Source organism: Meleagris gallopavo, chromosome Z, assembly GCF_905368555.1.
Source record: "Meleagris gallopavo chromosome Z, MGAL_WU_HG_1.1, whole genome shotgun sequence".
In the NCBI taxonomy this organism is placed as follows: domain Eukaryota; kingdom Metazoa; phylum Chordata; class Aves; order Galliformes; family Phasianidae; genus Meleagris; species Meleagris gallopavo.
In genome coordinates, this window is record NC_139435.1 from 39,042,689 (window position 1) to 39,057,791 (window position 15,103).

Consider the following 15,103-nt stretch of genomic DNA (forward strand, 5'->3'; position numbering starts at 1 on the left):
GACACAGTGCTCCCTACTCCAAACTCATCAATGCTGAATGGAGGAGAGGAACCACCTCTCTTGACATACTGGTAATAAAGCAGACAGAGATAATATTAGAGTTCTTAACAGCAAGGGCATATTACTGGCTCAAGTTTGATGTGGCATCCTACTATACTCTTACCTACAAACAAGTAAGAATTAACCGAATTTTAATGAGATAATTTAATTACACATCTGTGTCCTTGAAAATGAGGAGTATTTTGGTGCTCCAACTTTTCCAACCTTGGAAACACAGTTTTTCTTTGGGGAACAAAGTCTCTCCCACTATAAGCAAAAATGAGAACATCTGATGAAACTGAACATATATATTTCCTATAGGACCTGATGACATTCATCCCAGGGTCCTGCAGGAACTGACTGATGTAGTTGCCAAGGCACTCTCATATTTAAAAATTCATGTCAGGTAAAGCTTCCCATAGCTGGAAAAATGGTAACCATAACTCTCACTGTTAAGAAGAGAAGGAGGGGAAATGTAAGAAATTAAAGGCTGGAGAGCTTCACCTTTGTGCCTGGGAAGATCATGGAACAAATCCTCCTAGCATCTATGTCAAGGCCCATGCAAGATATGGAAGTAATCTAATATAGCCAGCATGTCTTCATGAAGGGCAGATTATGCATGGTGCCCCTGTATAATAGAGGACTGCATCGGTTGATAAGACTGATCTATAACATCTACCTAGACTTCTGCGGGGCCTTTTGTCTGGGAGAATTCCTTGAAAGCAGCCTTGTGGAGAACAGCTTAGAGGTTCAGAGAGATGAGAAGATGGACATGATCCAGCAGTGTGTACTTGTAGCCCAGAAGACCAACAGTATCCTCAGCTGCATCAAAAGAGGGATAGCCAGCAGGGAGAGGGAAGTGACTATCCCCCTCTGCACTGTCCTTATAAGGCCCCACTCAGAGTACTGCATCCAGGACTGGGGCTTCCAGCATAACAAAGATGTGGAGCTATTAAAGTGGGTCCAGAGGAGGGCCACAAAGACAATAAGAAGGCTGGAGCACTTATAAAGGCAGATTGAGGGAGCTGAGCTGTTTTAACTTCGAGAGGTGATGGCTTCAAAGAGACCTCACTGCAGTCTTTGAGTACTTAGAAGGGGCTTACAAAAAAGATGAAGAATGACTTTTTATGTGGGCAGATACAAGAAGTAATGTTTTGATAAACTAAAAGATGGTAGGTTTAGATTAGATATAAGGAAGAAATTTTTCACTATGAGAGTGATGAGGCACTGGAACAGCTTGCTTAGAGAAGATGTGAATGCCCCATCTCAGGAAGTATTCAAGGTCAGGTTGGATGTGGCTTTGGACAAATTTGGTGTTCCTATCCACAGCATGGGCACTGGAACTAGATGATCTGAATGGTCTTTTCTAGCCCAAAGAATTCCGTGATTCCAAGATTCTAAGAACATATTAATTTATATCTATATTTACACTTATACTTAAGTAAGTATTATGGAAACACTGAAATAATACAATACAGAAGAACTGTATTGGTGTGAAGAACAAATATTAGATCAAGACTTAGAACAGAAATAACAGTTATAAGACTATTCTCTGACTTGCTGACAGAAGTTAGAACTAATTCCTCCTCCTCTTCAAATAAATTTTTACACAACAAGCTTACACATTAATTCACTGGCCAAGAACATGGCAGAACAGCTAAAATACCTAACTATTATCTTAAGAATAGATATAATGTATGCACTTCCTGTGAACTTAAAATACTATGCTACAAAAAAAAAGACTTCCACTTCATCTCTCTATTCAAGAATTCAAACAGAATTCTTTAGCTGGCACAAAAATACTCTAGCTGTAGAACACAAAAGCAGAACACAAAAGTTCTTTCTGTTGATGAGTGCGCTTTCAAAATGATGAGTCATTCTCCTATTTATTTTCATGGAAACTACAACAGATACAAAGAACACAAAGCACTATTTAACAGAGCAAATTCTCAGCTACAAAACACTGTCTTTCAACATAGGTACTACTGTTAGCTATGCATTTTTGCCAGTGACAAAGAAGACCCTGCATGGCACACTCATAAAAATCTGCACTGGTGGAGGTGACCCATTGTCACTGTCATCACTGCTGAGAGGCACCACACATCCCTCACTGTGCTCACATCCACCAACTGGTCTCTAGAAACATTTAGAAAGTATCAAAAAGCAAGTGGGAAATCTATATTTTATTCTAGAATATAATAAAATTAACACTCCTTTAAAATATTTCTCATTGTACATTCACTGAACAAATGGAATGATTACGTGAACAGAAAAATTCCTTTTTTTTTCCTCTCTTGAGCAAAAGCTAAAGTTTACCAAATGAAATTCCCTTTTTCTGCTAACAGGAAAGAATTTTTTCATCTCTGTCAGTGTCTGCGTAAAACATTTGAAATATAATTTTATTGGAAGCATGAATATTGAGAAACACAACTGTTCTCAGTACTACCATTACTTCAAAGTTATAGATACCAGATGAGCAATGCTGTGGACTTAAATCTCATCAAAGAGCTTGAAAATCTATGCTCAGTTGCTCATCCAACTAATATAAGATGTGGTTCACATTCTGGGGAAATCCACAAGACTACTAAAAACTAAATTATTACTTTTCTAGAAAGGCTACACAAAGCAAGAAACATTGATAGCAACATACCAAGAACCTATAGCATATGGCATAATTAAATGTATCAAAAAACAGAATGTAAGACTCTGACATCATATGTATATGTCCAAAATAGCACCAAAGAAAAAGATAATTACTGCTTAGATGATGATCATGTAAGGCAATTTGGAAAGTTGGGGGGAACAAAAAAAAAAAAAAAAAGCAAGAGCAACTGCTAAGAAAAGAATAAATTACTAGTAAGAAGACACAATGATACCAAGAATATTAAAACATATGAGACCACATGAGCATACACAGAAATATCAAATTAATATGGACAAGCTAATAAGCCTCATAGCAAATAAATAACTGCTTGTTATCAAATGCAAAACTTAGCTCAGTCGCATAGATAAGAAATTAGTGAAGACTTCAAGCTTACTAGGTTGCTACCTTGATTGTCCAAATAATTTTGCTAGTAATTTTGAAGGAAACAAAACTGTCAGATTCACATTCAGGAAGATAAAAAGATGGTAGTAAAGACATCTAGCCTAGCTACAAAACAAGGCAAGCAACAGACAAGCTTTTCAGAGTATATTCACTTGGTAAGAGTAGATAAAAGACTAGGAGTAGACTCTTCAGAGGCTATTGATTTCTAACAAGCTAGGCCAGATCCCAGAATGCACAGGGGTTAAATAAAATTAGGTGCTACCAGACATGTCACTCTTTTGGGAAGAAACATGATTTTCTCTTGTAAGCAAGGCTGAGTGTACAAACAGTCCCTGCAATGCTGTTGTTAAAAGCACATAGCAGTGAGCGTACATATACTTACAGCTGGAGATTCAGTAACTTAATCTGATATATTCACTTATTAAAACTCCAGATCTCAAAAAATAAGTTCAGTGTGACACCTTGCTTGTAATCTTTGGTAAAGCAGTTTTTGAAAATAAACCAAGAGTACTCAACTAGTTTGCCTGAGTATATAACACCTGTACTCTGTGTGGACAATACAGGAGACTTGCCTAATGAAAAAGAGGACTATTGAAAAAAATTGCAGGCAGTGCAACTTAGCTAAGACTGCATCTGGATAGATGTAGCCAAACAAGATGAAGACAGATGATTCTAAAGTTGTCACTGGAATGACAAGAGTTCAGTGTCTGAAATTTTAGATTTGAAAAACATATAATGAAGATAAGCAAATAAGTTCCTTTACAGGAAATGACTGGCTCCTATGACCGTGAAAAACATTATGGAACACATCAATCAAATCAAGAATAGAAACTGTCTCAAAGTTAGTGATCTGTGAAGCAGTTCGAATAAAGTGCTGAACAGACTAAATTAAAAAATTAACAGAGCTATATTTGGCTATAAAATAACATAATACAAAGTTTAATGTTACACAAGCACTGTTTTTCTGCCTTGAAAAGTGCAACAATTAGGACTTAGTCACAGAACAATCCTGACTGAACAAAAATAGGTTTTCATATTTTATATGGCTAGGCATGGAATAATGGAATATGTCACTGGAAGCCTGTGAATACATTTGATTAGAAGTAAAAGCTTACACCCATCACATTATGAAATCTTCAAAAATATTTTATGTAAGAATGCCAAATTCTACTGAAGTCAGCAAGAATGAGTTTGACCCTTGACAGAAAATATTTTAAGAACGAAGCATGTTCCTTACTGTGCTAAATTTAAACACACTACGATCTGATACATAACACCAACTCAGACACCTCACATCAGCAGTCTTGTCAACATACCACTAACTTCAAGTAAACCCAAGATCTAACAGGTTTCTCACATTGCCAAGAGTTAGCTATGCCAGTTCTCAGAAGCATGGAGGATAACAATAAAGACATATCTAGGATGGCTATTATAATCTAAGAAGTCTTCTGCTTTCATACTGCTGTACAAGAGTACAAGAAAGCACGTCTTTTTACCTGCAAAGTGGTTAACACTTTTAAGGGTGTCTGAATTGCTGACAATTTACCAGTATGTATTAATAGGAGTTCAATACGAAGACAAATGTGTGTGTATACATGTAACTTTCTAAATTATATGTCTTATAAATTAAACAGTAGTTTCTGATTTGTTTCTGAAGTGGCAGAAGGAAAAGTTATACCAGTTAATTCCCAAAAATCTCGTAATAGATTGGTACAGAAGACAGCATGCAGCAGATTACTTGAGCACTGGCTGCAGTTGATTTCAAAATGATGTACCTAGATTGTGAGGTGCTACTCTAACTGCAGCTTTTTTCTGAAAGACAAGTCAGGACTGATTAACAAGAGTGAAGGTAGGCCAAAAAATGAGGTTGTCCTAACAAAGTCAAAAAGTTGTTTTAATTCTCTCTGCTCCTTTATTTCCAAGAAAACAGATAAGCTCTGTTTCCCCATCCTACTAAAACCAAATTATTGGGGAAAATAAATAAATACACTGATGCATAGTTTTTCATGAATTTATTTCTGTTGCCTCTGTAAGTCAGGACATCACAGTAGCATTTTATTTAAGCATTCCTTCACTAATAATTAAAATTATTCAATAAAAAGAAGTTGTTGTGTAAATTAACCTACATCTATATATCCCCAACTGCACTAAAGATTCCTTATCTTTTTGCTCTCCAGCTGCATAGTTATACAAACATTTTTTAAACTCTGGTCTATTATACAACATGTGCATCAGCTGCTAAAGTAACCATTTCAGATCCTCGTGCTTTTAAAACAAGAGCCAGACAAGGAGTCTGTGAGTTAGTACTACACATTTGTGCTTGGTACAGCCAGAATTTGACTTTCAAACTGTTTTTCCTTACACATTTTACCACTATCTTCCTGTCTATGTTTCCTTTAACTTCCTTTATGATCAAGAAACTTAAACAAACAAGCAGGATTTACTTTCAATAGCTTTTCCTTGGAAATAGTTACATACACGTCTGTTTGGGGGTATGACAGCTACCATTCTAGAATTTATATGCTGTAAGTACTGTCAGAAGAAGTCCAAAAAAAAAAAACTCATGGGAACAAGCAAACACTGTGTCCTTTGGAATTTTTCTTCACAGATACAAAACATTTGTATTCTCTGTAAATATTGCAGTTGTTACCGAAGTGTTAAAAAGTTACTTACGGTTTTCCCCCAGGAATTCCTGCAAGATTTGGAGGGATTCCAGGTACTCTTATGTGAGGAGGAGGATCAAACCCAACCTGACAGTGGAAACAAATTAAAAATCAAACTTGCAGTTTCTCATTCAGCAAACACTACTACCAAAGAGGAATTCTGAACCAAACACACATTTTAATTCTGAACACTATAATCAAGATAAAATTGTTATTGCTTTAAGAAGTACATATGCAATTTAGGATTTCCACATTTTCATGTAACAATTCGTCCAGTTTGAGAAAGTAGCCTCATTTACAGAAGATGACAAGCTTAAGACCAATCTTGCAAACTCACAGGTGGATAGGCTATGCATATGTTTGTGGGATCAGGCTCCCAGGTTATTCTGATTGATAGCAGCAATGACTGCTATGCTTCATTTAGTGACTACACCCACAATAGCAACTACTTGTAACACACCTTATCACAGAGCTTTAAGATTTCTCATGTTGATTTACTCCAAAAAGAACACAATACAAGGAAATTAATTTGGTGTGTCTGTAAGGATCACAAATCTTGTTCAGCAAAAGAAAAGCAATTGTTCACAGCACCGGTGAAGAGATTTGTATCTACTGAAACTGCTTTTTCATTTAAAGCATAAGCAAACAGTTTAGCATTTATTAATTAGACAAAGCATTGATGAGAAAAAAAAAGCAACATACATCAATACACTAAGATTCTTTGTTCTCAAGGTACGGATTTGTTTCTCCATCCACAAAGCGAAGTGAAACACACAGTGAAGCAGCCAAGCCTCTGGCACTTTTATAACTTGGGAATTCAACAGTGCTAAATGAAGTATGTAGCTTTCCTCAGTGACCTGCAACTCACACAACTGAGATTGCATACAATGTGTGGCCTACCATAGGAGATCTTCCATATGCAACCACAGCAGCTGCTGCAGCAGCAGCACTCATCTGGGGTGACATGTTGTGCAGGCTGGCATATGCTGCCCCTGGACTGGTTAGTTCTCCATTCATGCCAGCATGAGGCACCATTCCAAATGGAGCAGGATACGGCCCTTGTACAGCCAAAGGTGTGCGCAAACCTGCAGCTACGGAACAATGAAAGCAAGTAATTTTATTGGATTTCACTGCACACAGCGTAGAAAGTAAAAGAACTTTCATTTTGGCCTTTGGTACCTAACCTTCCCCTTACACACATGCACACACACAGTTAAGAAACATTTCCATAATTTATCACTACTACCACCTCTTTTCATTCAGTGTAAATAAGGTTTACTGAGATCTGAACTCAGTGATTACTTCTAACAACCTCTTTTAGCATTTCCTGTTTCCATTTCTGTAATATTTTCCTGTTTATATTAATCTCTCCATTGCCAAATTAAGCAGTAAAGCTGACAGGCATGGTTTACACAGCTCATGTCTCAGGCAACTCTGCTGTACAAGCCTGAATAACAAAAATAAACTTCTCTCTGCATTTATCAAGATTTACACTGCAGCAAATATTAGTAGATTCAAACAAAGAGCTGGAGAAGTGATTGCATTCAGACTAAGTACTAGAAGCTTCTCAGAAATCTTTCATTAAATACAGTCTCCAGACTATTTCCAAAAGGATAAAGAACAAAGTAAACAAAGAAAAATGAAAGATAGAAAAATATTCAAACTCTTGCTAATCCAAACATCTGCATCTCATCAAGTCCTCAACATCAAGAAAAAAGTACTTGGTTAACATTTGCATGGAAATGCATATTTAAATAATCTTAGAACCATAAAAACTTAAGAAGTACTGCATTACCAGCCTGGTTAACCAGAGGGTCCATTGCTGGAGGCTTGCCAAGACAAGGACGAAGTCCTGGAGTTGCACTAGTGCCTGGAGTTGGCACATCATTTCGAGGAGTCGGTGTGCTGGATTTCAGAACAGGCGTGCTGGCTTTTTCATGCTGGTATCATTAAACAAATTAAATTAGTATTATTTTTAATCCAAACCATATTACACAATTTATCACAACAGCAGCTGGGATGCTGGGCACCTACTAACTAGTCCCTCAGCCAATTTTCATAAATCCATGCAATGCTGACAACATTAACTTGTGAAAAAAAAATGCTGACCTTTTGATTACTGCCAGAATTGGGAAGAAAAAAAATAAATAAATAAGATGTTATTTTTCCTTCTTCCATTGGCATTAAAAAAAACACACAAGAATTTTTTTTTCAGGAAAATACAGTATGCATCACCACATTATTTTAGTGTGAAATCCTGATTACTGGACACAGTGAATCGAAGTGAAAACAGAGTACCACCACAGTTGATAATAATCAAAGAAACTGTGACATAAAATCTTATCAAGTTAGTTATTCATTGAAAAGTTTTTCAGCAGCAGTTCATTTAGAAAAATGTAATAAAAGCCTGGGAACATGTTAGTGTCTACATACAGATCTATAAAAGACTTAAAGCACAATCATGTTTTTTCTTAAACAATATTTTTAATTGAATCTTGTGTTCTCTAATAAATTTACAGCTTATTTGACAGAAATGCATGAGATACAGGAAATCAATGTGAAGAAGGAATTATTCCTGAGGAAAAAAGCTCAATGGTACTAGACCGGTGTAGAAGAACAGTACTTCAGATTCTTACAGCCATACACTTTCTGCAAAAAAGTAGTTGCTGAAGAATGGAGAGTCAGACCTTACAGGAAAAAGAACATCTCTCTAGAGAACAGACTGCTTATAATACTCACCAAACTCATTTCTTTGGATTTGAGAGAAGTGGAACTTCCTGAAGAGGCTGTAGATGCTGGACTGCTAGAGGCATCTTTCTTCAGCAAGCGGCTTTTATCTATGCCATTTTCACGTGGTGAATGAGTAGGACTTGCCCGTGGAGATGAAGGATCCTAAAAGAATGGAGAAGGAAGAGCAGCACAGAACCGTTAAGAGCTGGTAATCGACACAACTAAAGAATCAATTCAGGGAAAAAAATCCCAAGAATTCAAACAGTATATTTGAATGAAGCAGTAGTTTGCTTTCTATCTCTTTGGAAAGAAAAAAAGCCCTTAAATCCTTTCATCAATTATAGACATAACTAAGTGCAATCTGGACTTATTCCACACTACCTAAATCATAAACACATATCATAAATTGATTCCAAACATAGAACTTGCCTTAGTTTGCACTCAGCTTTACATAGATTGCAAGCATGCATGACAACTGATATGAACAAGGAAGGCTTACAATAACTGCAATGAGCTTACACTGCTTCCGTATATGTTCTTTATGTGATGCTAGTGAAAACAACCATTTCAATAGGAATAACATTCATTTAATTTCGTTTCTAGGGAATATACACCTTGCTCATCTTTTTCTTCAGAAAAAGAGAGAGATGCAGATTTTATAACACTATATAAAGTATATCTATATAGCATATCTATTACTTTTAAATTCCATTACTTCATTCCTTAAATCTACATAAAAACTGCAATCATCTCTCAAGCGATTTTCTTTCTGTCTTCTAGAGGCACTTTCTTCATTTACTCAAAACAGGCTTTTCTCTCTTTCTTCATTTACAAAACAGGCTGCCCAGCAAGCTACAACACCATCAGCTCTGTAGGTTTTCCAAGCTCCTCTGGCTCATCAGAATAGCAGCAAGAATTAAGCAGTCCTCACTAGACGGCAGTAAGTCTACTGGCTGATTATTGAGCAGTTTCATTTTAACCAGGACTTCTGAAATGATTACTGAAATCCTTAACTGGATACACATTTTTTTTACTTGGTTGAAATCATTTGGGCTTTTGGAGGTACTGAATACATTCCCTCCCAGCATTTCTTCCTGTGCTTTTCACACTGTAGGAATTTCTCCAACATAGTTAGGACTCCTACATCTTTTTGTTGTGTGAAATAAAAGATGAAGGAATGGAAAGCCAGTTCCTTCACCCTGATAGCACAGATAAATCTCAGTCTTGGAGAAAAAAAAACAATAAAGCAGCTACTACCACTAGGAAATGTTGTGGACTGATTTCATTCTGATTTTTACTGACTTCATCTTAAATATGCCTGTATGGAAAATGCTGCTTTTAGAGTAGGTCGTTAAACTAGTAATTTTTAAGCCCCTAACAATGTTTTCAATGGTATTCCTACTCTTAAACATTAGATCAAGTATTGTTTTCCTGTTTCATTTGGAGACAGCAGTTTGCAAACTTCAGCCACCTGCACCTCATCACAACTCTCTCCCCTACAGAACAGTTATGAAATGTCAGAAAATAACTGCAGAGAGAACAGATCTAGACAAAGAGGGGAAGGAAGAGCTAGGAGCACAGCCAGTTGAAGCTAGGAGGAAGACATAATCAATACAGAACTAACAAAAAGGACAATTGTTGCATATTTTTACTATATTCCACTGTTTTTTGTTTGTTTTTTAATCTAAATGCATTTTTCTTTCATGTTTTCTTTGGGATAATATTAAAACTATATATTAAATATAAAAACATAAAAATTTTTAAAAAGTAAAAAGTTACCTCATTGGATACATCTACAACCAAGTTATCATCACTCTTGTCCCCATCACTGTCCTATTAAAAACAAATAAATAGTTCAATTAGTACATTAAGAGTTAAGAAGGGGAAGAGAGAATGAGAAAGATGTGTTATCTATTCCAATTTTTTTTTTATTTTACTAGAGAAAAACAAACAGCATTTCATTACTTATTGGCAATAGGGCAAATACTGAAAATCAGAACGTAACACTTTACTTCTGCTTCAGTAATACAATCTAAATAAACCACAACTATTTGAACGGTGATGATCTCATTGTAAGTACAAGAAGATCCAAGACCCTTCTCTACTACTACTATAATTACTACCAAAAAAAAAAAAACAAACGAAACTCATTCATGTGCTAATCATATCTGTTAATATGTATGTTGCTCCAAAAGCAATGCCTCGGATTTACTTCCATGGAAACTACAATAGATACAAAGAGCACAACAACACTATTTGATAGAGTACATTCTCAGCTACATAACATCACTTTTCAACACAGTCACCACTATTAGACAATTTCTGCAGATGAGCTGTTTGAAATACTCATTTTGGGGCGTGACAACTGTGCATGGCTGTCCAGTATATGGCTTATCATTCATGCTGCTGTTGCTGCCAATGCTGAAACACCACCCATCACCACACTGTGCTCACATCCACTGTTTGGTCTCCATAAACATTCAACAAGCATTGATGAATGCCAGGGGGTGCCATTTGTTTCACATGGAGGAATTTAGTTCTACACCTTTGCTTCATACACATTATCACATCAGACACCATTTTGTCAATCTGTCCCTCCACTGCCATCTGTTGCACAGGAATGAAACATAATAGAATACTGGTGGGAAGGTTCAACCTCTACTGCCATACCACCAATATCTGCCTCTGATGCAGTGGGCCAAATTCATAAAACAGGAGGCATTACATACAGTGTAGCCATCATATTGTTGGAATTATTACTAAAAAAAAAAAAAACAACAAAACAACACATCTCAGAACTCTATTTTTTACATTTATTTCACAAATCAAATCTGCCAAAGTGACATGACTTCTTCTCTATTTCCAGACAGGAAAGTTTTGAAAATTGAAAGTTATGGGAAAGAAAAAACTACAGAAATGTCAATGTATTTCAGCATTTTAACATAACAAAACCAAAATATTTAGACATTCTTAAATTGCAATGTTTTATTGTGGCTTTTCAAGCTACGTTTTGACTCTCTTTTACATAATTCTTTGTTCACCTGAGCTGCCCTAGATCCCCACTGTAGTTGTAACTCAAATGCCCCTTAGTCTCAATCTCCAAAACAATCTACAATCCTCCAAAACACACACACTGTGTATCATAATATATAGTGATCTAATGATTTCTCACATGCTGATTCAACCTCAAAGGACTCTGGATAGAAAACAAAGCAAATGAATGATGAAACTTAAATCTCCCCCATGGTAAGTTTGACATTTCCGATAAGTATGCTTTCCTTTAAAAGTTTCGAGGCAAACAAATCAGACAGAAAGAAGACTCATGTGTCTTGTACTAAATTGGCAGCGCTTTCAGAATGTTTAGGCTACAACACTTAACACTGTAGACAACGTAAAACACCATTTCCTCCGAGTCCAAAACATAAATATCAAAACAAATAAAGAAAAAAAATAAAGCCCACTTCCACAGGTGGACTCAAGCCTTTCCTTGTTTTGGTAGGTAATATTGCTTTAAGAAATACTATACACATAGGTATACAGGAGTGCCACTAAAGACAGAATTGTGACTCTGTCCGTCACTCAGGAAGCTGTCCAACCAACGGATGCAATGGGAGAAGGAACAGAAAAGATCCAATTACCTGCTATCACTTGAAAAGTACTAAGTATACAGCAAGCAAGAATAGGTTATGGCATATAGGACACAGCAGATGTATTCACCAAAATTCACCACCTGTGAGATGCTCAAAAGCAGTTTCAAGGCTATACTTGAATGTACTCATCTGACTTGGTCATCTTAAGAAACATAAATTTACTGTGATTATCAGAGGCATCTCCCAGAGGAAATATTCATATCAGAAGAGTCTCCTCCCTAACAAATGCACAGATTGAAACTATCCAAGTTTTAACATGAATATTAGACAAGTTAGAAAAGGAAAAAAACGTTTTGTATCTTGTTTCCATAGCGAAAATTCCTACAACTCATGTCCTTCCCTTCTGACAAATGTGGTACTTCTTGACCCTACAAGACCCTTCTCTAAAGTGACCTGGAACTCAGCAGTTCTGTGTTTGCTGAATTGAGAAATCTTACAAGAAGCAACCCTTCTTTCACATCAAAATATATCTGAAGCTTTCAGATACCTTTGTTTTGCTCAATTCTTTATTTTGCTATTGTCTTTATCTGGCATATTTAAAATGCAGACTAAAATAAACCATACTTCTCTTCTGCAATATCCTTTCCATTTCTTTCCAAGAAAACAACAAGAAAAGCAAGCTCATCTTTTTTGATTACACCTTTTACAATTTTAAAAGAAAAAATGCAACCAGAATATTGAACCTTCAAAGATGAGGAAGTAACATGAGGAGGTTTGCTAGACCTTCCTGTAATCAAAACCTTGTTATTAGAAAATGGTGATAATAGAATTAATAGGACTTGAAAAATCTCAACAGTACACCACCATGATGGGCAGAAAGGGAGAAAGTAAGACCCTGTACTTGTAGCTCTGGTTTAAGGATTACTGACAGTAGGATCTTTCTACCCAACATATGTTGGGCTCAAGAGGAGAAAAACTACACTTCCAACACTGAGTAATAAAAAGGCACCTGGCTCCTGGATTTCAGTAACTAGGAATTAATTAGTGACTGAACTCATTTAAATCAGATATTCTATCCTACTTTTGATAACAATTTCTGTTAGATGGAAGATTTGCTTTCCAGAACTTTCTCAAACCATCCTTATTCATGGCTTGTTCAGGAATCATATTGTGATTTGGTTGAGCTTTTTAGCCTTCAAGTAGAAAGCCCATAAACCTTTTCAGATTCACATGCGCCACACTGTTATGCTGAAGAGCTTCTTTCAAATCAAGTAGTACACAAGTTTGATAAAAAATGCAGAGCATAAACTGCATAGTTTAATATTTTGTTGTTTTCTGCTGCAAGTGCTGTATCAATCAAAAACTAGCTTCAGGAAGTTGGTACAGCCTTACAGTGTATTCAGTTTTGAGTGGTGACTGTTTTTCAGCTTGGTGATAACTAGCATCAGAAAAATTTCCCAGATTCCCCAAAAGAATGAGTTTTACCACTTCAAATAAACCTAAACAAGTAGGTTTTTGGACAGTCCAGAAATGTACCTTGCTGGAAGAAATGTCTTGGAACACTCATGAATCCTGAACGGGTACTCGTGGCTCTTTATCTACTGTTAAGGAATATTTCCAAACAACAGCTTGAACTATTGAGTCACTGTTTTTTCCACAGTATGACTAATGGTCTCTCCAGCATATATATTCACATACTGTATCAGGCACAGGAAATAGATTGCCTTGTTCTTCACAGCTCTTTTACCTCTCTTACAAACACAGCATCTGCAAATAAATTAATCATTTCTTTGACGCAGATTTGCTTACATAGTGGCTGGAATCCTTATCATCCACCTTTCTCTTTTTGATGTCATTGGAATATTCAGGGCCATTCCTGCGTTTATCTGTGCTTCGCAGACTGTCTGGCACCAACAGAGAATTACTCTGTAAAGACAAAAAACAAGGTCAATCAAAAATTCCTTTCAAGATTCCTTCATATACGCCCAAAAATTCAAACAGGATGCGATAGATGTTTTAGAAATGTGATAAATACATAGTCTTTCATTCCATTTAATTCAACTCAAAATCCTCCAGGCAAACATACATAGCTTCATGCATTCTAAGAAGCATGGGTTTTCATCTATCAAAAGTTTAGTTCACTAGTCAGTCATCGTCTATTTAATTACTCAATTCAATTGAATTTTTTCATGTATTAGGAGAACCAGTCATGCTGTTTATTCATCAGCAAGTAAACATTTTTTTTTTAACTGTCATATTTACAAATAAAAAACTCTCCCACTCTTCCACCACCGTACACCTATTAGACTTTGGTATGTTTACTCTTAAAAGAGAGATATATGACAACTTGCCTTTTACTCTTTAATTAATATCTACCAAATAGGGTTACACAGTACTCATTTGTTAGATGTGTCAAAATACAATTGGTCACTCTCACCAGATGCACTGCAAAAAATACTAAAAATCTTTTCTTCCAACATAACATTTTCTACTAGTGTGAAATTATGGCTGAAATGTTGTTTAATCAGACTTGATATGGAAAAACTGAGGCCAACACACACATACACAATAGACGAAAGTACAGACTTTGAGATCTTTTCCTCAAACTACAAGACTACTTTCGTTCAGATATCATAAGTACAAACTGTTGACCCAAAGAGAAAGGCATTTTAGACATTTTTCAGTCACATGACTATGCCTGCAATTCTCATCTATATCTCCAATCCAGCTAAAACATTAAAACGTGTTACAATGAGTTCTTTTAAGTGTAGGATTAGCAAATGCAAGAGGGCAATTTGTTCAGTGATGTGTTAATACTGTTAACATTACTGAATGAATTGAGAAAAAGTTTCTCTTCACAAAGACGTGGTAAGCCTAGTTCCTAAAAGCAAAATACATGCTTTCATAAATATATGTTTATATAAATATACAAACAGGTATTTACACACACACACATGCGTACTTTGCAAAGACAAAGCCTAATACCAACACACATGCCCTAAGTGTAAGTACTCCAGGAAAACACCTCTATTTCC

The 15,103-nt window shown here is 36.1% G+C and overlaps 1 protein-coding gene across 11 annotated transcripts in view; it reads right to left on the reverse strand.

Moving 5' to 3' along the window:
- The window catches only part of LOC104915097 (TLE family member 1, transcriptional corepressor), a 137,281-nt gene that overhangs the window by 76,835 nt on the left and 45,343 nt on the right, over positions 1–15,103 (reverse strand). For all 11 annotated transcript variants that reach the window (XR_014880289.1, XR_014880288.1, XM_085212663.1 and 8 more), the window contains 6 exons: positions 13,878–13,994; positions 10,258–10,311; positions 8,488–8,640; positions 7,544–7,688; positions 6,649–6,839; positions 5,759–5,835 (listed from right to left, as the gene is read on the reverse strand). Coding sequence is in view for 9 of the 11 variants with exons in the window: in XM_085212663.1 (XP_085068789.1) it covers positions 5,759–5,835; positions 6,649–6,839; positions 7,544–7,688; positions 8,488–8,640; positions 10,258–10,311; positions 13,878–13,994 (737 nt within the window). In the remaining 2 variants the exon portion in view is untranslated. The remainder of the gene's footprint in view (positions 1–5,758; positions 5,836–6,648; positions 6,840–7,543; positions 7,689–8,487; positions 8,641–10,257; positions 10,312–13,877; positions 13,995–15,103) is intronic.